General features: G+C 51.8%; 1 protein-coding gene across 1 annotated transcript in view; it reads left to right on the top strand.

Moving 5' to 3' along the window:
- The first annotated feature begins 258 nt into the window (after window positions 1-258).
- MATN2 (matrilin 2) overlaps window positions 259-22,195 on the top strand; it is a 58,090-nt gene continuing 36,153 nt past the window's right edge. The window contains 3 exon segments of the mRNA XM_054167206.1: window positions 259-413; window positions 12,930-13,499; window positions 19,122-19,244. Coding sequence (XP_054023181.1) covers window positions 260-413; window positions 12,930-13,499; window positions 19,122-19,244 — 847 coding nt within the window. The 5' untranslated portion in view covers window position 259.

Raw genomic sequence — 22,195 nt, 5'->3', positions numbered from 1 at the left:
CTGGTTAATTCTATTCTATTCTATTTCTACTAGGGTTGGCTGGAGAGCAGCCTGGAGGAGAAGGACTTGTGTGTGCCACTTGGTGATAAGCTCACCCTGAGCCAACAATGGTCACTATGTTCTTACTCATTGCCACCATATCTGCATGCCTGTGTGTGATGGGAAGGAAGCAGCACAGCTGGCGTGCTGGCAGCGTGTCCTTTGGTGCGTTCAAAGAGCTCATCTCCCTCTCTCCTTCATTGCAGTTTCACACCTTTGAATGGCCCTCTGTTTCTTGAAGATGAAGAAAATGATTGCATGCTTCCTCCTGCTGTTTGGACAAGCTCTGCTTTCCACTCTCTCTGTCATGGCAAAAGATCTCCCTGGAGGACGTTTCAGCCCAAGAAGGGACGTGGGCTCACAATCTCTGCTACGTAAGTTACCGAAGACAAACCCCAAACCAAACCAGCAACCCCCAAACCCTGCTGCCAAAAGCCATCTCAGCTGCAAATGAGCTGCTGGCCAAACCTTGGCTGAGTGAGTTTAGAATTGAAAGGAGGCTGCTCTTTGCAAGCAGGAATAGGAGCAAGTTTGTTGAGCAGTTAGCAGCTGTGGAAAGAAGCTGTTTACTTTTTGGGGGTACTACATCTACTCCCTGTAAGTGGTGTGAAATAAATATTTGCTGTCTTGGGAAAAACACCACCCACCACCAGAGTGGGTTGAGAGCAGCTCTGAAGAAAGAGACTGGGGGAGTGTTGGTTGCTGAGCAGCTCCCCAGGAGCCAGCAGCGCCCTCCTGCAGCCCAGCAGGCAGCTGTGTGCTGGGCTGCAGCCAGAGGAGTGTGGGCAGCAGGGCAGGAGAGGGGATTCTGCCCCTTGGCTCTGCTCTGCTGAGACCTCACCTCCAATCCTGCCTCCAGTTCTGGTGTGCCCAGCAGAAGAAGGGCACAGAGCCAGAGGAGGCCACAAAGATGATCCAAGGGCTGGAGCAGCTCTGCTGTGAGGACAGGCTGAAGGAGCTGGGGGTGTTCAGCCTGGAGAAGAGAGGTCTCTGTGGGGACCTTAGGGCTGCCTTCCAGAACCTGAAAGGATCCTACATGAAGGCTGCAAAGGGACTTTTCATAAGGGTTTGCCCTTCATGCAGGTCAAGAGAGGGCATTCTACCCCTTTATTCTGCTCTGCTGAGACCCCACCTCCAATCCTGCCTCCAGTTCTGGGGTCTCCATCATAAGGAGGACACAGAGCTGCTGGAGTGAGTCCAGAGGAGTCCACAAAGATGATCCAAGGACTGGAGCAGCTCTGCTGTGGGGACAGGCTGAGGGAGCTGGGGGTGTTCAGCCTGTATTCTTTATTCTGGCAGTTCTGGCTGAAGAATCTTTTCAAGCCATTAAATGATGCAAGAAACTTGGGCCACTCTCTGGTCCAGCCCATAAAAGTACGTGGCAGTTTGGAATCAGACTTCTGGGCCTTGCCTTCCCTTACAGTAAATTAGGTCACCTGCTTCAGCTTCAGCAGTGCACAGGAAGAGTGGCACAGTTGAAATGTGCCTCCCTGAGGAAGGGAACATGTGGAATGCATTGCCACTCTGCTGGCAAGCTCTGGTGCTCCTTAAGTGACATAGGAAGGAACGGGGCCAAACCATGAGCTCAGTGGCATCGCTGCTGTTGACTTCATAGAATCACTCCTGAACTTCACAGCGGCTCAGCAGGGCTTAGAAGCTGCCACATGCTATACAAAATGTGCCTTGTGAGTAAGAGTGGTGGTGACAGTTGTTGCTGTGGTGGAAAGATTTGGTTGGCAGGCAAAAGTGAGCCATATAGAGACATAGAATCGTGGAATGGCTTTGGTTGGAAGGAGCCTCAGAGATCAGCTAGACTCAGCTGCTCAAGGTCTCATCCAACCTGGCCTTGAACACCCTCAGAATGGAGGACTCCACAATCTCCCTGGGCAGCCTATTCCAGAGTCCCCACATCTTTGTACTGAAGAACTTCATCCTCAGCTCCAGTCTAACCCTATTCTTCCTTCAATCCATTCCCCCTTGTCCTGTCTCTAGACACCCTCAGGTAAAGTCCCTCTGCAGCCTTCCTGTAGGATCCCTTCAGGTACTGGAAAGCAGCTCTAAGGTCCCCTCAGAGACTTCTCTTCTCCAGGCTGAGCACCCCCAGCTCCCTCAGCCTCTCCTCACAGCAGAGGTTTCTCCAGCCTTGCAACATCTTTGTGACCTCCTCTGGCCTCACTCCAGCAGCTCTGTGTCCTTCTCATGCTGGGGACAGCAGAACTGAAGGCAGGGTTGGAGGTGGGGTCTCAGCAGAGCAGAGCCAAGGGGCAGAAACCCCTCTCTTGCCCTGCTGCCCACACTCCTCTTGATGATGATCCCCTTACTTTGTATTAGATTTCTGGAAAAGATTGTTGGAATGTAGACATATTCATGTCTTAAAGGAGCATTTCCATAGTCCTGAAAGATCTTGTGAACTAGGATAATCCATTCTCTTGGAGGAGGTTCAAGGGAGACCTTATTGCTGTCTACAACTACCTGAAGGGAGGTTGTAGCCAGGTGGGGGTTGGTCTCTTCTCCCAGGCAACCAGCACCAGAACAAGAGGACACAGTCTCAGGCTGCACCAGGGGAAGTTTAGGCTGGAGATGAGGAGAAAGTTCTTCCCAGAGAGAGTTGTTAGCCATTGGAATGTGCTGCCCAGGGAGGTGGTGGAGTCCCCATCCCTGGAGGTGTTCAAGAGGGGACTGGATGTGGCACTTGGTGCCATGGTTTAGTAGTCATGAGGTGTTTGGTGACAGGTTGGACTGGATGATCTTTGAGGTCTTTTCCAACCTTATTGATTCTATGACTCTGTGATTTGTCTTCCCTGTAGCAGAAGGTGGTCACCTCTCCCATTATGTGACACATGAACTAAATTTGGTCTTTTCTTTCCCCTGATCAATCATTTGAAGCTGAGCACTGGATCTTGGGCCTTATCCTGATTCCTGAAAGGAAGGGAGAGTTTTGGTGTGGAATCCTTCAGTTTGAAGACTTTATCAGAGCTCTGAAGAGTTTGTGCTCTGCTCTCTGATGAAATCTTTGCTCCTGCTGAGCACAGCTTCTATGCTAGCTTACATGCAGCCCACTGAAAGCACAGTTTGCCAGCTGAGCATTGCTTTGTGAATGCTAAAGAAAAGCAGCAATGGAAATACAGGCTGGGCAGGGACTGGCTTGAGAGCAGCCCTGAAGAAAAGGCCTTGGGGGTGCTGGGGGAGGAGAAGCTCAACAGGAGCCAGCAGTGAGCACTTGCAGCCCAGAGAGCCAAGTAGAGCCTGGGCTGCAGCAAGAGAAGTGTGGCCAGCAGGGCCAGGGAGGGGATTCTGCCCCTCTGCTCCACTCTGCTGAGACCACAGCTGGAGCTCTGTGTCCAGTTCTGGAGCCCCTAGGACAGGAAGGGTCTGGAGGTGCTGGAAGGTGTCCAGAGAAGGGCCACGAGGATGAGCAGAGGGCTGGAGCTGCTCTGCTGTGGAGACAGACTGAGAGGGTTGGAGCTGTTCAGTCTGGAGAAGGCTCTGAGGAGACCTTCTTGTGGCCTTGCAGGATCTGAAGGGGGCTCCAAGAAAGACACTGGCACAGGTTGCCCAGGGAGGTGGTGGAAGCCTCCTGCCTGGAGGTTTTTGCAGCCAGGCTGGCTGTGGCTGTGAGCAACCTGCTGTAGTGTGAGGTGTCCCTGGCCATGGCAGGGGGATTGGAACTGAATTATCCTTGAGGCACATTCCAACCCTGACAATTCTGTGAGTCTAAACCCCACAAGATTTGGTGTTGCTTTTAACTTTTGTTCTCTTGGTGAACTCTGTTCCTGTAAACTGGGCATGTATTTGGTGTCACATGGGGACATTTCTTGGGAGACCTCTGAAACAGAGGCAAGGGAATGATTTAATAAGCTGCAGAATCCTATTCTAAGCAATACCACAATCCTGTTTTCTTGGGGAATGCAAAACATGCACCTCTCTGGTTTGGAAAACAGCTGTTTGTGGGGAGAAAAGCAAATTTAGGGGGCATTCCTTTAGATACTGCCTGATAGCAGAAGAGTGAAACTACAAGAGGTAAAGGATGCTGCACAAAATTGAAAGAGAGAGGGGAAAGGAAACAGAGAGGGGAAAGGAAGAGGGCAAGGAAGCGTACTTGGCTTCTGCTCAGTTAGAAACTGCTGCTAATTGCAGATGGCTTTGTCTGTGTTAAATTATATTTTGCAACTAAGTCTGTCATGGTTTCTGTCATGCAGCCCAGAAGGCAAATTGGATGCTGGGCTGCAGCCAGAGGAGTGTGGCCAGCAGGGCAGGAGGGGGGATTCTGCCCATTTGCTCTGCTGAGACCTCACCTCCAACCCTGCTTCCAGTTTTGGTGTCCCCAGCAGAAGAAGGACACAGAGCTGCTGGAGTGAGTCCAGAGGAGGCCACAAGGATGAACCAAGGGTTGGAGCACACACAGGGTGCCTACAAGAAGGCTGCAGAGAGACTTTGCAAAGGCCTGCAGGGACAGGACAAGGGACAATGGTTTGAAATGAGAGCAGAGCAGATTTAGATTGGATGTTAGGAACAAGCTCTGCACCATGAGGGTGGTGGAACACTGCAACAGGTTGCCCAGGGAGGTGGTTGGGGCTCCATCCCTGGAGATATTCAAGGTGAGGCTCAACAGGGCTCTGGGCAACCTGATCTAGTTGAGGATGTCCCTGCTGACTGCTGTGGGGGTTGGACAGGATGACCTTCAGAGGTCCTTTCGATTTCAGAGGATCCCAAGATGTTAGGAGTTGGAAGGGGCCTTTGAAGATCATCAGGCCCAATCCTGCTGCCAGAGCAGGACCACAGAATCTAGGACAGGTGGCACAGGAACACAGTTATTCTATGATTCTGTGATTAACTCCTGTGTCCCTCCTGCTTGATCTTGCAAAGGAAGCTCCTGCAGTTTTGTAGAAGAAATGTTCAAGTCCCCTAAGCATCCTCCTGGCTCTCCCTTGGACTCTCTCCAGCAGGTCTCTGCCTCTCTTGAGCTGGGGAGCCCAGAACTGGACACAGGATTGCAGCTGTGGTCTCAGCAGGGCAGAGCAGAGGGGGAGCAGAACCTCCCTAGCCCTGCTGGCCACACTTTGCTTGCTGCACCCCAGGATGCCATTGGCTCTCTTGGCCACCAGGGCATATTGCTGTCCCTTGCAGAACTTGCTGTCCACCAGCACTCCAAGGCCTTTCTCCATGGAGCTGCTGTCCATCAGGGCAGCTCCTAACCTGTCCTGGTGCCTGCTGTTATTCCTCCCCAGATGCAGGACCCTGCACTTGTCCTTCCTGAACTTCATGAGTTTGTCCTTCACCCAGCTCTCAGCCTGTCCAGGTCTCATTTATCCTGAGTTTAATAGTGTGGATGCAGGCCAGCTGGCCTGAGCTCAGCTTGTGTCTTAGACTGCTCTGTGCCACTGCAACCAATGGTGTAAACATCCTGCTTCTGTGCCACTGAATCCCCTGAGCTTACAGCGGGGGGGGGGGGGGTTGCATCCACATTGCTTTTATTAGGATGGGTCCCTGGCTCTTGCTACTTCCCATATTCTGCCTGATTGTTTGAGAAAATGTTAATTGTCCTAGGACAAACAATACCAGGAACTGTTCTAATGATTTAGCAGCCTAGAAAAGTCAGTCCCAGTGCCCATGGAATACTGCCTGGTGCTGCTTTAGTTCTATTAAGGCAATGTAGCATTAGTTAGGAGCAAGCTGACTCACTCTCAGGCAGAGGCCCTGGGTAGGTGAGCAAAGTCAGGGCAGCATAAGCTTCATCATAGGCAAAGCAGGGGTTCAGGTCTGCTCATGATTTACTTTGAGAAAGGGCTAGAAGGAAAACTGAAGGGATCAGAGCCAATAAGTGATCAGACTTTTCAGCTTTAGAGGAAATTCAGGCACTCAATGTGAAATATTCTTGTAAGGTTTTTGGGTTGGTGGTGTTTGGTTTGTCTGTTAGTTTTTGGTAGTGTTTTTGTTGTGTTTGTTTCTGTTTTTATCTGTTGGTGGTTGGATCCCATCTGGATTCTTCCAAGTACAGCTGAAGTTTCCTTGCATTGTTAGTTTTGCATCACTGGAACTGTTGAGTGCAGGAGAAGTGCAAGGTCTTACACCTGGGTCAGGGCAATCCCAAGCACTAATCCAGGCTGGGTGAGGAGTGGCTGGAAAGCAGCCTGGAGGAGAAGGCCTTCGGGGTGTCAGTTGGTGACAAACTCCCCAGCAGCCAGCAATGGTCCCTGGCAGCCCAGCAGGCAGCTGTGTGCTGAGCTACAGCCAGAGCAGGGAGAGCAGCAGCACAGGGAGGGGATTCTGCCCCTCTGCTCTGCTCTGCTCAGACCCCACCTGCAGCACTGCCTCCAGTGCCCCCAGCATAAGAAGGACCTGGGGCTGCTGGATTGGGTCCAGAAGAAGCCACAAAGATGATCAGAGGCTGGAAAACTTCCCCTGTGGAGACAGCCTGCAAGAGAGGATGTTTAGCTTGGAGAAGAGAAAGCTCCAGGGAGACCTCAGAGCAGCCTTCCAGTACCTGAAACCAGGAAGGACTTTTGACAAGGGCTGTAGTGGTAGGACAAGAGGGGCTGGACTGAAGCTTGAGGAGGACAGATTTGGACTGGAGATTAGGAAGAAATTCTTCCCCATGAGGGTGGTGAGACACTGGAACAGGTTGCCCAGGGAGGCTGTGGATGCCCCCTCCCTGGAGGTGCTCAAGGCCAGGATGGATGAGACCTTGAGCAACCTGGGCTGGTGGGAGGTGTCCCTGCCTATGGCAGGGAGGTTGGAACTGGGTGATCTTTAAGTTCCTTTCCAAACCAAACCATTCTGTGTATCTATGTACTACTGACTTGACCTTTCCTTCCCTTCTCTGTGTCCTTGTTTTGCCTCTCCTGGCTTGGCCTCTGGCTAATACAGCTCCCACTGAGGACTTTCCTAACTTTTGTGTTGGCAATACAAAACCTCTGCAGAGTCAGAAGCAGGTTTCCAGATGAGTAGCTCTTTTCAATGAGGATGTCACTTTTCATAAGAAGGAGTGGAAAGGGAAAGACTTTTGGGTATGAGGTTGTCTGCCAAAGCTGTGAGGAAGTTCCCTGTTGGAGAGCTGGTGAGAAGAAGGGCTTGTGGTTTACAGGGCAAGTGTAAAAGCATCCAGCTGCTGAAAAGGTACCACTGAGAATCTATTCCCTCTCATCACTACAATATGCCCTTGCAAAAAGTCCTTCCCTGGCTTTCTTGTATCCCCCTTCAAGTACTGGAAGGCTGCTCTAGGGTCTCCCTGGAGCCTTCTCTTCTCCAGCCTGAACAGCCCCAACTCTCAGCCTGTCCCCACAGGGGAGGTTCTCCAGTCCTCTGATCATCTTTGTGGCTTCCTTTGGACCCACTGCAGCAGCTCCATGTCCCTCTTACACTGGGGTCACCAGAACTGGAGGCTGTGCTGCAGGTGGGGTCTCAGCAGAGCAGAGGGGCAGAATCCCTTCCCTGTGCTGCTGCTCTCCCTGCTTTGGATGGGGATGAGTGCTCAGATCTTTGCTGACTGCCACTCTTCCAAATACCTCCCAGCTGGAGCTCTGCTTAATGAAGGAGCTGCACTGATTTTTTTTTATTCTAACAGAGTCCAACTCAGCTAAAGCAACTTTCATAAGGGCAAGGTTACTAAAAATCCCTACCAAGCCAGAAGACAAAAGTGTTGCATACATTTTAATTTGCAAAGCTTTGGGGGTTTCTAATGCTGGATCTTTTAGAATAGAATAGAATAGAATAGAATAGAATAGAATAGAATAGAATAGAATAAACCAGGTTGGAAGAGACCTTCAAGATCATCAAGTCCAACCTATCATCCAACACCATCTGATCAACTAAACCATGGCACCAAGCACCCCATCCAGTCTCCTCCTAAACACCTCCAGTGATGGTGACTCCACCACCTGCCTGGGCAGCACATTCCAATGGGCAATCACTCTCTCTGTGTAGAATTTCTTCCTAACATCCAGTCTGAATCTCCCCTGGCACAACTTGAGACTGTGTCCTCTTGTTCTGGTGCTGGTTGCCTGGGAGAAGAGACCAACCCCCACCTAGCTGCAACCTCCCTTCAGGTAGCTGTAGAGAGCAAGAAGGTCTCCCCTGAGCCTCTTCTTCTGCAGGCTAAGCAACCCCAGCTCCCTCAGCCTCTCCTCACAGGGCTGTGCTCTAGACCTTGTTGCCCTTCTCTGGACACCTTCCAGCATCTCAACATCTTTCCTAACCTGAGGGGCCCAGAACTGGACACAGGACTCAAGGTGTGGCCTAACCAGTGCTGAGCACAGGGCAGAATGACTTCCCTGTTCCTTCTGGCCACACTGTTCCTGATGCAGGCCAGGATGCCATTGGCCTTCTTGGCTGCCTGGGCACACTGCTGGCTCATGTTCAGCTGCTCTCAACCAGCACCCCCAGGTCCCTTTCTGGCTGGCCACTCTGCAGCCACTCTGCTCCCAGCCTGTAGCTCTGCCTGGGGTTGCTGTGGCAAATGTGCAGAACCCGTTCAATCTCCTGTCCTTGGACTCTGCCCATCTGCTCTTTGTGTTCAAATGTTCACGCAAGGCAATTTCAGTTCCCCTTGGAAGGACCCAGCTGGGATCCAATGACAGATTAAAAAAAGAAATAAATAACCCCCCCAAAAAAGAAGAACAAAAGATGAAAATAATATTTCACATGGAGTATCTTAAACACCAGGGCTGTGGTTTTAACTTGCTTTAAAGGCAATAAATCCACAGTGATTTCACTCTTCCCCCTTCCCTGTCCTTTCCCTCCAATCCACAGCCATATTTTGTAGCCTTTTGTCTTTCTTCTATAATTATCTTTCCTTTCCTCTTGCTCTGTTCCCACAAATCATATCTGCATGCTATCTTTGGATTGCAACCCTGCTGGAAGGTTTCATGTGATAGTAGTAAAAACACCAACAATTACTCATGAGATGCCACTGAGATAGCAAGATGGAAAACAATTAATATGTCAGGAGAGCTGTATCCCATTAGGAGTAGGGCTTTGTTTCTGCTCCCTTTGGCTTGCATTCAGCATCCTCTCTGCCTTTGGAAGGCTCAGCAAGCCCAGCGCACTCCTGTGCTAGTGACTGAAAGCTGTGCTGCAGGCTGCACAGGAATCAATTCAGGCAGTCATTTGTTTGTTATTGTCATCACAGGGCATTTTTCATTCTGTGCCCACAAATGTTCTGGGTAAGCTGTTGCAGGGGCCTCTGAGGGAACAGCTGAAGGCAGGCATCTTGCTCACCCCTGGCCTTGGCTTCAGAAGGTTGTGCTCAGCATTCAGCATTCAGCAGCTCAGAGAGTCGTAGGATCATAGGATGGTCCAGGCAGGAAGGGACCTCCAAAGCTCATCCAGCCTGACCTCCCCACAGTTAGCAGGGACATCCCCAACTAGATCAGGCTGCCCAGGATCTCAACCTTGAATATCTGCAGGGAAGGGGCCTCAACCACCTCCCTGGGCAGCCTGTTCCAGTGTTCCAGCACCCTCACTTGTTCCTAACATCCAGTCTAAATCTGCTCTGCTCTAGTTTGAAGCCATTGCCCCTTGACCTGTCCCTGCAGGCCTCTGCAAACAGTCTCTCTGCAGCCTTCTTGTAGCCCCCATCAGGTACTGGCAGGCTGCTATTAGGTCTCCCCTGGAGCCTTCTCTTCTCCAGGCTGAACACCCCCAGCTCCCTCAGCCTGTCCTTGTAGCAGAGGTGCTCCAACCTCCTAATCATTTTCCTCTGGACCCTCTCCATCAGGTCCATGTCCTTCCTATATTGAGGGCTCCAGACCTGCACACAGCACTCCAGGTGAAATCTCAGCAGAGCAAAGTGTCAGAATCACCTCTCTGGATCTGCTGGCCATGCTGCTTTGGATGCAGCCCATGCTGCCATTGGCCTTCTGTGCTGCAAGCTCACACTGCCTGCTCATGTCCAGCACATGCAAAGCCTTCTCTACAGGCAGATGTTTTTGCAGTTGAGCCTTGAACTGGCCCACTGGTGCAGTGTGACATGACCTTTGATTACACTTTACCACCAAGCTATTTGCCTCCCTCAGTGCACAGGAGAGATGAGAGTGCACTGGGAGGGGATTGGGTTGGACAATGAGGGAAATGACTGACTTGTGGTATCTCATGTTGTTAGGGGTTGGAAGATGACAGGTTGTTATGGGTTGGAAGGGACCTCTGGATGTGCTCCTGGGAGGCCTGTCCTGAGTGATCCTGCTCTGGCAGGGGGTTGGACTGCATGATCTCTGGAGGTCCCTTCTGACCCCTAACATTCTGTGATTCTGGTAAGTCAATATGACCAAAGGATCCCAGGATGTTAGGGGTTGGAAGGGACCTTCAGATCTTCAAGCCCACCCCCCCCTGCCAGAGCAGGACCATAAAGTCCAGTGAAGAACACACAGGACACATCCAGACAGGGCTGGAAAGTCTCCAGAGGAGACTCCATAACCTCTCTGGGCAGCCTGCTCCAGGGCTCCATCACCCTCACCATACAGAAGTGTCTTCTCCTATTGAGACAGAACCGCCTGTGTTGTACCCATTGTTCCTTGTCCTCTTGCTGGGCACCACCAAAAAGAGACCCTCACTCTCCTCCTGACACCCACCCCTCAGGTATTTATAGACATTGATCAGATCCCCTCTCAGCCTTCTCCTCTCCAGATCAAACAGCCCCAGGGCTCTCAGTCTTTATTGACAGCAGAGATGTTCAAGTCCCTCAGTCATTCTCATAACTCTCTGTTGGACTCTCTCCAGCAGATCCCTGTCTCTCTTGAACTGGGGAGCCCCAAACTGAACCCGGGGTTCCAGATGTGGCTCAGGGATGCTCTCTGTGGTATTTCTGCTTCAGTGGCTGTTGGGACAACAGAAGAAGGCTGCTGAAACTGAAGCTTTCAGGATATGTGTGAGTGGTCTTTTGGCCAAGCTGAGTGCCGCTGTAGACAGCAGGACTTTTCTGTCTGATGCAGCCAGGGAATTTCTGTGTTTTGCTGAGTTAGTCCAATAGGCCAGGCCATTAATTATACATTTGGAATCCTGAGGTTTCATTTGCAGCAGCACTGAGCAATCCCAGCTGCAGCTGACGTCACTGAGAGCTGTGTTTTGGACGTGCAGAGCCCTGCTTCATGCCAAGTTCCCTCTAAAGTCAGCCCCTCCACGTCTCCTATAGCTCACTGCAGAGAACATTTGCTTTTGCCCTGAACTGTCTTGGGTTCTGCCTGACCTGTTTGCCACCCTGCCTCCCTGCACTCTTAGGTTTCTGAGCTCTCAGGTGCTGCTACAAAAAGCATCACAGTGCAGCCTGCTCTCTGCAGAGAGATCTGCGCAGTTTCAGTCCATGGGCTGAGCTCAACACAATGAGGTTTAACAAGACTGAGGGCTGGGTCCTGCACTTTGGTCACAACAACCCCAAGCAGTGCTCCAGGCTTGGAGCAGAGTGGCTGGAAAGCAGCCTGGTGGAAAAGGATCTGGGGGTGCTGGTGGACACTGAGCGGGACGTGAGCCAGCAGTGTGCTCAGGTGGCCAAGAAAGCCAATAGCATCCTGGTCTGGGTCCAAACCAGTGTCCAGCAGGAGTGGGGCAGTGATGGTGCCCCTGGACTCAGTCCTGGTGATGCCACAGCTTGAGCACTGGGTTCAGTTCCGGGCACCACAGCGTAGGAAACACATTGAGGTGCTGGAGAGAAGAGCAACTAGGCTGGGGAGGGGTTTGAAGGGCATCATATGAGGAGCAGCTGAGGGAGCTGGGGTGGTTTAACCTGGAAATCTTACTGCTCTCTACAGCTCCCTGAAAGGAGGGTGGAGTGAGGCTGGTGTTGAACTCTTCTCCCAAGTAACCAGCAATAGGATGAAAGGAAATGGGCTGAAGTTGTGCCAGGAGAGGTTTATGTTGGACATGAGGAAAAACTTCCTTACTGAGAGAGTGGTGAGGGGTTGGAACAGGCTGCCCAGGGAAGTGGTGGAATCCCCATCCCTGGAGGTGTTCAAGGAGCTGTAGATGTGGTGCTTCAAGATGTAGTTTAGTGGTCATGGTAGCTGGGTTATGGTTGGATTCCATGATCCTAAAGGTCTTTTCCAGCCTGAATGGTTTGCTGATTCTGTCATTCCAACAGGAACTATGTAAGAGAGGGAATTTTCATCCTGCATGGGGTGTGAGGTCAAAATCTCAACAACAATGACAAAGGAGGGTTGAGCACAAGTATCTCTCTGTCCATCCACTGCCATTATCCACCTGATCTCACCAAAAATAATCTATATCTTGTGGCAGAGAAGGGCCATGAGTATGATCAGAGGGCTGGAGCTCCTCTCCTATGAGGACAGGCTGAGAGAGTTGGGGCTGTTCAGTTGGCTTGAGAGAGTTTGGCTTCTTCATTTTGGAGAAGAGAAGGCTCTGAGGAGACCTTCTTGTGGCCTTCCAGTATCTGAAGGGGGTTCCAAGAAAGCTGGGGAGGGACTTTTTAGGGTGTTGGGGGGGAATGGATCCAAGCTAGGTGGGGGGAGATTTAGATTAGATGTTAGGAAGAAGTTCTTCCCCATGAGGGTGGTGAGACATTGGAAGAGGTTGCCCATGAAGGTGGTGGAAGCCTCCTGCCTGGAGGTGTTTGCAGCCAGGCTGGACATGGCTGTGGGCACCCTGCTGTAGTATGAGGTGTCCCTGGCCATGGCAGGGGGGTTGGGAGTGGCTGATCCTTGAGGCCCCTTCCAACCCTGAGGACTGTGTGCTGTCCTGATCATGTCACAGGAACCTTCTGCCATTTACCAGAGGCCAAACTGACGCCGCCTGAGCCGCCTTCGCTCTGGCATCTCCCTCTTCTCCTGCCTTTTGGCAGCACTCAGCAGGGCTCAGGCAGCAGGTCTGAGGTGTCAGGACAACCTGGACCCATCCGCCTGTCGGAATCCTCGCCAAGCCGTTCTGTTTGCATTCTTGCCTTCCAGAGAACGCTTGCAGCAGCAAACGCCTGGACCTGGTCTTCATCATCGACAGCTCCCGCAGCGTCCGGCCCTACGACTTCGAGAAAGTGAAGGAGTTCATCCTGAGCATCCTGCAGTTCCTGGACGTCAGGCCCGAGGCCACCCGCGTGGGGCTGCTGCAGTACGGCAGCACGGTCAAGCAGGAGTTCTCCCTGCGGACGTTCCGGCGCAGGCAGGAGGCGGAGCGGGCGGTCAGGAGGATGCTGCGCCTGGCCACGGGCACCATGACCGGCCTGGCGCTGCAGTACGCCCTCAGCATCGCCTTCTCGGAGCCCGAGGGAGCGCGCCCCCCGCGCCAGCACGTGCCCCGCGTCATCGTCATCGTCACCGACGGCAGGCCGCAGGATCCGGTGGCGGAGATTGCCGCCAGGGCGCGGAACGCCGGCATCCTCATCTTCGCCGTCGGGGTGGGCAGGGTGGACATGAACACCCTGAAGGCCATCGGCAGCGAGCCCCACGAGGAGCACGTCTTCCTGGTGGCTAACTTCAGCCAGATTGAGACGCTCACCTCCGCCTTCCAGACCAGGCTGTGCGGTAAGGGTTTTGTCTGGAGCTGTGAGAGCCTGCAGGGAGGTTATGATGGTTGCTGGAGGATCTGGGAATGGGCTGGGCTCTCCCAGGCCACCCAGCACCAGAACTCCAAACTGACATGCCTGGAGTCTAAAAAGACTTGAGATTTTTCAGGTGCCAAGACTTGGAAGTGTTTGCTGCCAACAGACCTAATAAAGCTGCTACTTCTCCAAGCCCTGTGAGGAGAGGCTGAGGGAGCTGGGGTTGCTTAGCCTGGAGAAGAGGAGGCTCAGGGGAGACCTCATTGCTCTCTACAACTCCCTGAAGAGAGGTTGTAGCCAGGTGGGGGTTGATATCTTCTCCCAGGCACCCAGCACCAGAATAAGAGGACACAGTCTCAAGCTGTGCCAGGGGAGGTTTAGGCTGGAGGTGAGGAGAAAGTTCTTCCCAGCAAGAGAGATTGGCCATTGGGATGTGCTGCCCAGGGAGGTGGTGGAGTCACCGTCCCTGGAGGTGTTCAAGAGGGGATTGGATGTGGCACTTGGTGCCATGGTTTAGTAGTCATGAGGTGTTGGGTGACAGGTTGGACTTGATGATCCTTGTGGTCTTTTCCAACTTTATTGATTCTATGGTTTAGTCATGAGGTCTGTGGTGACAGGTTGGACTTGATGATCTCTTCCAACCTTGGTGATTCTGTGTGATTCTGTGAATATCTGCAGTAGCTCTGCACATGGCCTGTGTGCTACAGAGGGCATGAGGTGGGTTCCTTTCTATGATTCTATGGTTAGAAGGGACCCCCAGAGGTCATCTATCCAACCCCCTCTGCAGTCAGGAGGGGCACCCTCCATTAGAATTGCTGTCCAGTTCTGGACCCTTCAGTTCAAGAAGGACCTCAGGGAACTTTGTCTACTCCCCTTTCCCATACTTATTCTTCCCCATTAAATCTGTTTCCCGTCAGGCAGGTTGATGAGAATCCTGCGTAAGACTTGTTCTACTCTGCCCTGATGAGGCTGCATCTGGAACATTGTGTCCAGTTCTGGGCCCCTCACTTCAAGAAGGACCTCAGGGAACTGCTTGAGATAGTCCAGCATTGAGCCACAAAGCTGCTGAAGGCAGTGGAACATCTCCCTGTGAGGCCAGGCTGAGTGAGCTGGGGCTTGGAGCAGAGGAGCCTGAGGGTGACCTCATTATTGGGGATAAAGATGTGCAGGGCAGTGTGGGGAGGATGGAGCCAGGCTCTGCTCAGGGATGTCCAAGGACAGGACAAGGGGCACTGGGGGCAGAGGCGTTCAGAAGGGAAAACTTTTTCATTGTGAGTGTGCCAGAGCCCTGGAGCAGGCTGCCCAGAGAGGTTGTGGAGTCTCCTGCTCTGGAGCCTTTCCAACCCCACCTGGCTGTGTTCCTGTGTGACCTGCCCTGGGTGACGCTGCTGTGGCAGGGGGGGGTTGGCCTGGCTGATCTCTGGAGGTCCCTTCCCACCCCTAATGTTCTGTGATGCTTTTTGAGTTATCTATTTTTTCCTCCACTCTGTGTGCTTAACACAATTTTCTTCTGGAAGTTTATTTTTTCCTGAGATTATAATTATGAAAGACTTTGAGGGAGATTTGGCACTGAGCTGAGGTATTTTCAGCAGAGTCTAGCAAAAGAATGCACGGGGAGACTGAATGCTCACTCATCTTTGGGGCTGCTTTTGCCAGAAAAGAACTGAGGCTCATTGTCAGGGTGGTGTCTGGAGAGTTTTCCTTACTTGGTCTTTTCCACAACTGTTTCAAAGAGCACCAGGGCTCCAGCTGAACTGCATCAGTGCAAAAGCCCAGCACAGACATTCAGCAGATAATAGATTGGTTCCTGTTTATTCCTTGCTGTACTATCAGCTGGCCTGGTAACTTCCATTTAACAGCAAGAAAAAAAAGAGCAAACCAAATGTGGGCTGAGAGTTTCAATGGAAGGAGCAGCAAACGCTGCAAAACTTCATCCTACTGGATGTTGCTCATTGAGTTGTAGGAACAAATGCAGCACAAATCCTGGCCTGCATCAGGAAGAGTGTGGCCAGCAGGAGCAGGGAGGTCATTGTGCCCTGTGCTTAGCATTGGTTAGGCCACACCTTGGGTCCTGTGTCCAGTTCTGGGCTCCCAAATTTAAGAAGGACATTGAGACACTTGAAGGTCTTCAGAGAAGGGCAATGAGGCTGGGGAGGGGTCTGGAGCACAGCCCTGTGAGGAGAGGCTGAGGGAGCTGGGGCTGCTTAGCCTGGAGAAGAGGAGGCTCAGGGGAGACCTCATTGCTGTCTACAACTCCCTGAAGGGAGGTTGTAGCCAGGAGGGGGTTGGTCTCTTTTCCCAGGCAACCAGTACCAGAACAAGAGGACACAGTCTCAAGCTGTGCCAGGGGAGGTTTAGGCTGGAGGTGAGGAGAAAGTTCTTCCCAGAAAGAGGAACTGGCCATTGGGATGTGCTGCCCAGGGAGGTGGTGGAGTCCCCATCCCTGGAGGTGTTCAAAAAAGGCTTGGATGTGGCACTTGGAGCCATGGTTTAGCTGTCAGGAGGTGTTGGGTATTAGGCAATAGTTTGGACTTGATGATCTCTCAGGTCTTTTCCAACCTGGTTGATTCTGTGATTCTATGATAAATGGCACTTACTTGGTTGTCTTCTGACTGAACAGTGTCCAGTAAATATGCTGGAGTTGTGTAGCTCACTTATACTCCAAACAGATGTAATCCCAAATAACACCCCCACCTCCTGCAGAGGGAGGGGTGGAGGTGACAAGAAGGGGCTGCTGCCTCTTTTTCTAAGGGTTGTCTCCACAGCTTTTGCTGTGTCAGGAATTGAAGGGGATAGCTGAAAATACACTTAAAAAACCAAGGCTGAAATGCAACAGAGAATTTCAGGTGTTAGATTCTTATTGTTAGGTGCTGGAAGGGACCTTCAGAGATCATCCAGTCCAACACCCCCTGTTGGAGGAGCACCCAGAGCAGGTCACACAGGAACACATCCAGGTGGGTTTTGAATACCTCCAGAGAGGCAGACTCCACAACCCCCCTGGGCAGCCTGTCCCAGGGCTCTGTCACCCTCACAGGGAAAAAAATATTCCTCCTGTTTCCATGGAACTTCCTCTGCCACAGCTTCCACCAGTGCCCCTTGTGCTGTCCTTGGGCATCACCCAGCAGAGCCTGGCTCCAGCCTCTGGGCACTCACCCTGCACATCTCTATCAACAGCAATGAGGTCACCCTCAGGCTCCTCCTCTCCAAGCTACAGAGCCCTTAGCTCCCTCAGACTCTCCTAAGGAAGATGTTCAACTGCCTTCATCATCTTTGTAGCTCTGTGCTGTTCTCTTTCAAGCAGTTCCCTGAGGTCCTTCCTGACCCGAGGGGCCCAGAACTAGATACAATACTCCAAATTAAGGCACAGTTTAAGCACTACATTGCAGGTAGGATCCTCTTGAGGCTGGGCTGTGAAGCAGTGTTCAGGTCACTGAATTTCAAGAGAGCAAACTCAGCATCCACAAATGTGCTTCCTAGGGCTCCTGCATTCACCACAAGCTGTGCTTCCTAGAGCTCCTGCATTCATAGAATCATAGAATGGTAATGGTCTAGGTTGGAAGGGATCTCCAAAGGTCACCCAGTCCAACCCCCTGCAGTCAGCAGGGACATCCCCAACCAGATCAGGTTGCCCAGAGCCCTGGTGAGCCTCACCTTGAATATCTGCAGGGATTCCTCCCAGGACATGTAGCTAGTTTTAAGTCCTCCCCAGCAGGGACTCAGAGGCAGTATCATTACAGTGGAGCTGAACATCTGGACACTTTGTCCTTTGCTAGAGCAACTGGAGGCAGCCCTCTGGTCAGTTCATCTGGCAGGCAGAATACTAGGATGCTTCATGCTGTGGGAAAAGGTCTCCTATGGAGACAGACTGAGAGAGTTGGGGTTGTTTGGTCTGGAAAGGAGAAGGCTCCCAGGAGACCTTCTGGTGGCCTTCCAGTATCTGAAGGGGATTAGAAGAAAGTTGGGGAAGGACTTTTGAGGGTGTCAGGGAGTGATAAGACTTGGGGGTTATGGAGCCAAGCTAGAGGAGAGCAGATTTAGATTAGATGTCAGGAAGAAGTTGTTCCCCATGAGGGTGGTGAGAGCCTGGCACAGGTTGCCCAGGGAGGTGGTGGAAGCCTCCTGCCTGGAGGTGTTTGCAGCCAGGCTGGCTGTGGCTGTGAGCAACCTGCTGTGGTGTGAGGTGACCCTGGCCGTGGCAGGGGGGTTGGAACTGGCTGATCCTTGAGGTCCCTTCTGTTTTTAGACTAAGACACCAGTCACAGCTCTAGAGCCTTTGCTTGTGGAGGAGAGGGTCCTGCCTTCTTGCAAACCCAGATTCAGGTGACTCCAGCTGAACACATAGAGTGTGAAGGCTGAAGCTTGCTTGGAGCTTGTGGTGTTATTGTCTTATCCAAAGTCAGGTTATGACCTTGTGGCATAGAGGTGAATCAAATTCACAAGAATCACAGAATCACAGAATGGAAGAGACCTTCAAATCATCCATTCCAACCTTCCACCCAGCACTGAAGAGTCAACACTAAACCATGTCCCTAAGTGCCAGGCCCCAGAAATTGAATGTTCCCTAGAACAGTTTGTACTTGAATTCAATTTATTTTCTCAATCTGAATGTGGTAAGGCTGTTTCATTGTCTTCCTGGGCCCACCAAGTAATTAGTGCTTTGTTTAGATCTGCATTCCACATGTAATTTCATGTCCCAGAGCATGCCACCAGTGTCAACCAGACTGAGCAGCTCCCCAGGAGCCAGCAGTGCCCTCCTGCAGCCCAGCAGGCAGCTGTGTGCTGGGCTGCAGCCAGAGGAGTGTGGGCAGCAGGGCAGGAGAGGGGATTCTGCCCCTTGGCTCTGCTCTGTGAGACCCCACCTCCAATCCTGCCTCCAGTTCTGGTGTCCCCAGCAGAAGAAGGACACAGAGCTGCTGGAGTGAGCCCAGAGGAGGCCACAAGGATGATCCAAGGGCTGGAGCAGCTCTGCTGTGAGGACAGGCTGAGGGAGCTGGGGGTGTTCAGCCTGGAGAAGAGAAGACTCTGGGGGGACCTTAGAGCTGCCTTCCAATAGCTGAAGGGATCCTGCAGGTAGGCTGCAGAGAGACTTTTCCTGAGGTTGTCTGGAGACAAGACATAGGGGAATGGGTTGGAGCTGAGGGAGAGCAGAGTTAGCCTGGAGCTGAGGAAGAAGTTCTTCAGTGTGAGGGGGGTGAGACTCTGGAATAGGCTGCCCAGGGAGGTTGTGGCTGCCTTCTACCTGGGGGTGTTCAAGGCCAGGCTGAATGAGGTCTTGAGCAGCTGAGTGTAGTTGAGAGGTGTCCTTGGGCATGGTGGGGAGGTTGGAGTAGATGACCTCTGAGGACCTTTCCATCCTGAGCCAGTCTGTGCTTCTATGATTAAATTCCTACTTTGAGGCATAAATGCAGAGCACAACTTGGGTAAGCTCTTAGGGGCAGAAGCTTCCATTTTTCTCTTTGCTGTCAGCACTGCCTGTGAAATTTCTAAGCTAATTCTATAAAATGTAGTCATCTTCTTTGTTGGCTTCTTTTCCCCTAATTGAATTTTGTGACCACAAGCTAGCAAAGCCCAGCAGTTAAATAACCTTTTCCTTTGTCTGTTTCAGTGCCCCACATGTGCAGTGTCGTTGAGCATGGCTGTGATCACTTCTGCATCAACACTCCTGGCTCCTACACCTGCAGATGTAAACAAGGATACATTCTGAATGCTGACCACAAGACCTGCAGCAGTAGGTTCTCTTTTCTTACCTTCTTCATGCTCCCAAAGAGTGGGTTTTGGTAGGCTCCTAAAGAGGGACTGAGCTCTAATTGATGGCAATCAAAAGAAAGAGTGAAAAAGAGGAAGTTCTCTTTCTTGTTTCATGTAAGACCTTCCCCAAGCTCATTACACAGAGCTCTGCAGAGCTGCACTGCAACTTCATGACATCTCATGTGGGCATTGTTGGGGTAGGAAGGTCAAGGGTGAAGCAACAATGAAAGCAGGAACTGTTTCTGTCAGAGATTCACAGAATGGTTTAGGCTGGAAGGGACCTTAAAGATCATCCAGTTCCAACTCCCCCTGCTATGGGCAGGGACACCTCACACCAGCCCAGGTTGCTCAAGGTCACATGCAAAACCTGGCCTTGAACACCTCCAGGGAGGGAGCATCCACAGCTGCCCTGGACAACCTGTTCAACTGTCTCACCAGCCTCTTCACAGGGGAGATGCTCAAGTCCCCTAAGCATCCTCCTGGCTCTCCCTTGGACTCTCTCCAGCAGGTCTCTGTCTCTCTTGAGCTGGGGAGCCCAGAACTGGACACAGGATTGCAGCTGTGGTCTCAGCAGGGCAGAGCAGAGAGGGAGCAGAACCTCCCTAGCCCTGCTGGCCACACTTTGCTTGCTGCACCCCAGGATCCCATTGGCTCTCTTGGCCACCAGGGCACATTGCTGTCCCATGCAGAACTTGCTGTCCACCAGCACTCCAAGGCCTTTCTCCATGGAGCTGCTCTCCATCAAGGCAGCTCCTAACCTGTCCTGGTGCCTGCTGTTATTCCTCCCCAGATGCAGGACCCTGCACTTGTCCTTCTTGAACTCCATGAGGTTTGCCTGCACCCAGCTCTCAGCCTGTCCAGATGTGTTTGGATGTCAGCACAGCCTGACAGGTGTCAGCCACATTTAGGCACTGCAGTGCTTCAGAGTACAGATTAATTTCCCAGAGAGGTTTGGAACTGTGGAGAGTTTTCCTACTGGTTTTCCATGCACAGCAGCTCTCACTGTGCTCCCCTCTCTACCATTTTCCAAAGCCCATTGCTGTACTGCTTTACTCTTTCTTTTTCCCATGGCTGAACACTCAGTCTGATAGTAGTTTTTGCCCCCTGACACAGGATTTGCTTGACTGAGTGCTTGCTTTGATCATCACTCAGATGATACCAGTCTGCACTTTGTTAAATAGGGAAGGGAAAGGAATCATTCTCCAAGGCTGCAACAGCTCATGGTGTTCACACCTCTCTCATTTTGCCATTAACCTGGGCAGAGCAGCCTCTTACTATTTCTCCTCATCCCTCTGACACAGCTAAACCAAGGGTTTGTTGTATCCTGTCCAGGCAATCACAGCACAGTCAGGCATCTGCTGTTGGTGCACTTAGCTGTGCAAAGCAGCCTGTGTTGTTGGCACCAAATGACAAAGGCTTGAGCCTAAAAACATGATGGTTTGAGCAACTGCAGAAACAGGGCAGAGGATGACTGAGCCAGAGCTGAGCCTCCAAAGCACTTAACAGCTGCTCTCAGCTCAGAGCTTAGCAGGGCAAATGTTAACAGCAGGTTGAAAAGCTGCCCAACAGTGTTACAGAATCACACAGAATTGTCAGGGTTGGAAGGGACCTCAAGGATCAGCCAGCTCCAACCCCCCTGCCATGGCCAGGGACACCTTACACTTGATCAGCTTGCTCAGAGCCACATCCAGCCTGGCTGCAAAAACCTCAGGGATGAGGCTTCCACAACCTGCTTGGGCAACCTCTTCTAGTGTCTCACCACCCTCATGGGGAAGAACTTCTGCCCTCCTCTAGCTTAGAATCATAGAATAGAATCATAGAATCAATAAGGTTGGAAGAGACCTCAAAGATCATCAAGTCCAACCTGTCACCCAAGACCTCATGACTACTAAACCATGGCTTCAAGTGCCACATCCAATCCCCTTTTGAACACCTCCAGGGACAGGGACTCCATCATGTCCCTGGGCACCACATTCCAGTGGCTAATTACTCTCTCTGGGAAGAACTTTCTCCTCACCTTCAGCCCAAACTTCCCCTGGTGCAGCTTGAGACTGTGTCCTCTTGTTCTGCTGCTGGTTGCCTGGGAGAAGAGACCAACCCCCACCTGGCTACAACCTCCCTTCAGGTAGTTGTAGAGAGCCTCCTCTCCAGATCCATTTCATGGCTTGGATCCATTCCCCCCAGTCACATCACTACCCTAAAAAGTCCCTCCCCAGCTTCCTTCTAGGTCCTACTGAGAGCATGGTGAGAGCAGCCAGAGCTGTGCTGGATGCTGCAGGGCCACCAGAGCAAGCAAAAGCTGACCTCTGTGCATTTCACAGCAAGTCATGTCACGGCTGAGCTTGGAAACACTTTCCAGAAGCTAGCTTTGTGTGATGGACAAACCTTCAAAGGCAGCAGCCAGCTTCAGGTGTTGTGATTGAAATGTTTTGATTAAGATGTTTTGATCGACGACACTTGGAGCCACGGCTGAGTCATGAGGTCTCTGGTGACAGGCTGGACTTGATGATCCTTGAGGTGTCTTCCAACCTTGGTGATTCTGTGATCCTGTGACTTGATCATAGGAAGCTCCATCTCAACATGAGAAGCAACTTCTTTACTTTGAGGGTGGCAGAGCCCTGGAGCAGGCTGCCCAGAGAGGTTGTGGAGGCTCCTCCTCTGGAGATACTCAAAACTCACCTGGATGCATTCCTGTGCAGACTACCCTGGGTGATGCTGCTCTGGCAGGGGGGTTGGACTGGATGATCTCTGGAGGTCCCTTCCAACCCCTCCTATTCTGTGGCTCTGTGATTCATTCAATCTGTTTGTAGCCTACATATAATGGACTTCCCCCCCCCCCCCCCCCCCCCCAAATTCTCCAAGCTCTAAATTAATTTTATTCACTGGCAATCTAGTACTTAGAGCCATCAAACTGATCTGAAATGTGCCAGG

The sequence above is a fragment of the Dryobates pubescens genome, chromosome 14 (genome assembly GCF_014839835.1).
Source record: "Dryobates pubescens isolate bDryPub1 chromosome 14, bDryPub1.pri, whole genome shotgun sequence".
NCBI lineage: Eukaryota > Metazoa > Chordata > Aves > Piciformes > Picidae > Dryobates > Dryobates pubescens.
This window is presented reverse-complemented; position numbering and strand designations above follow the sequence as displayed.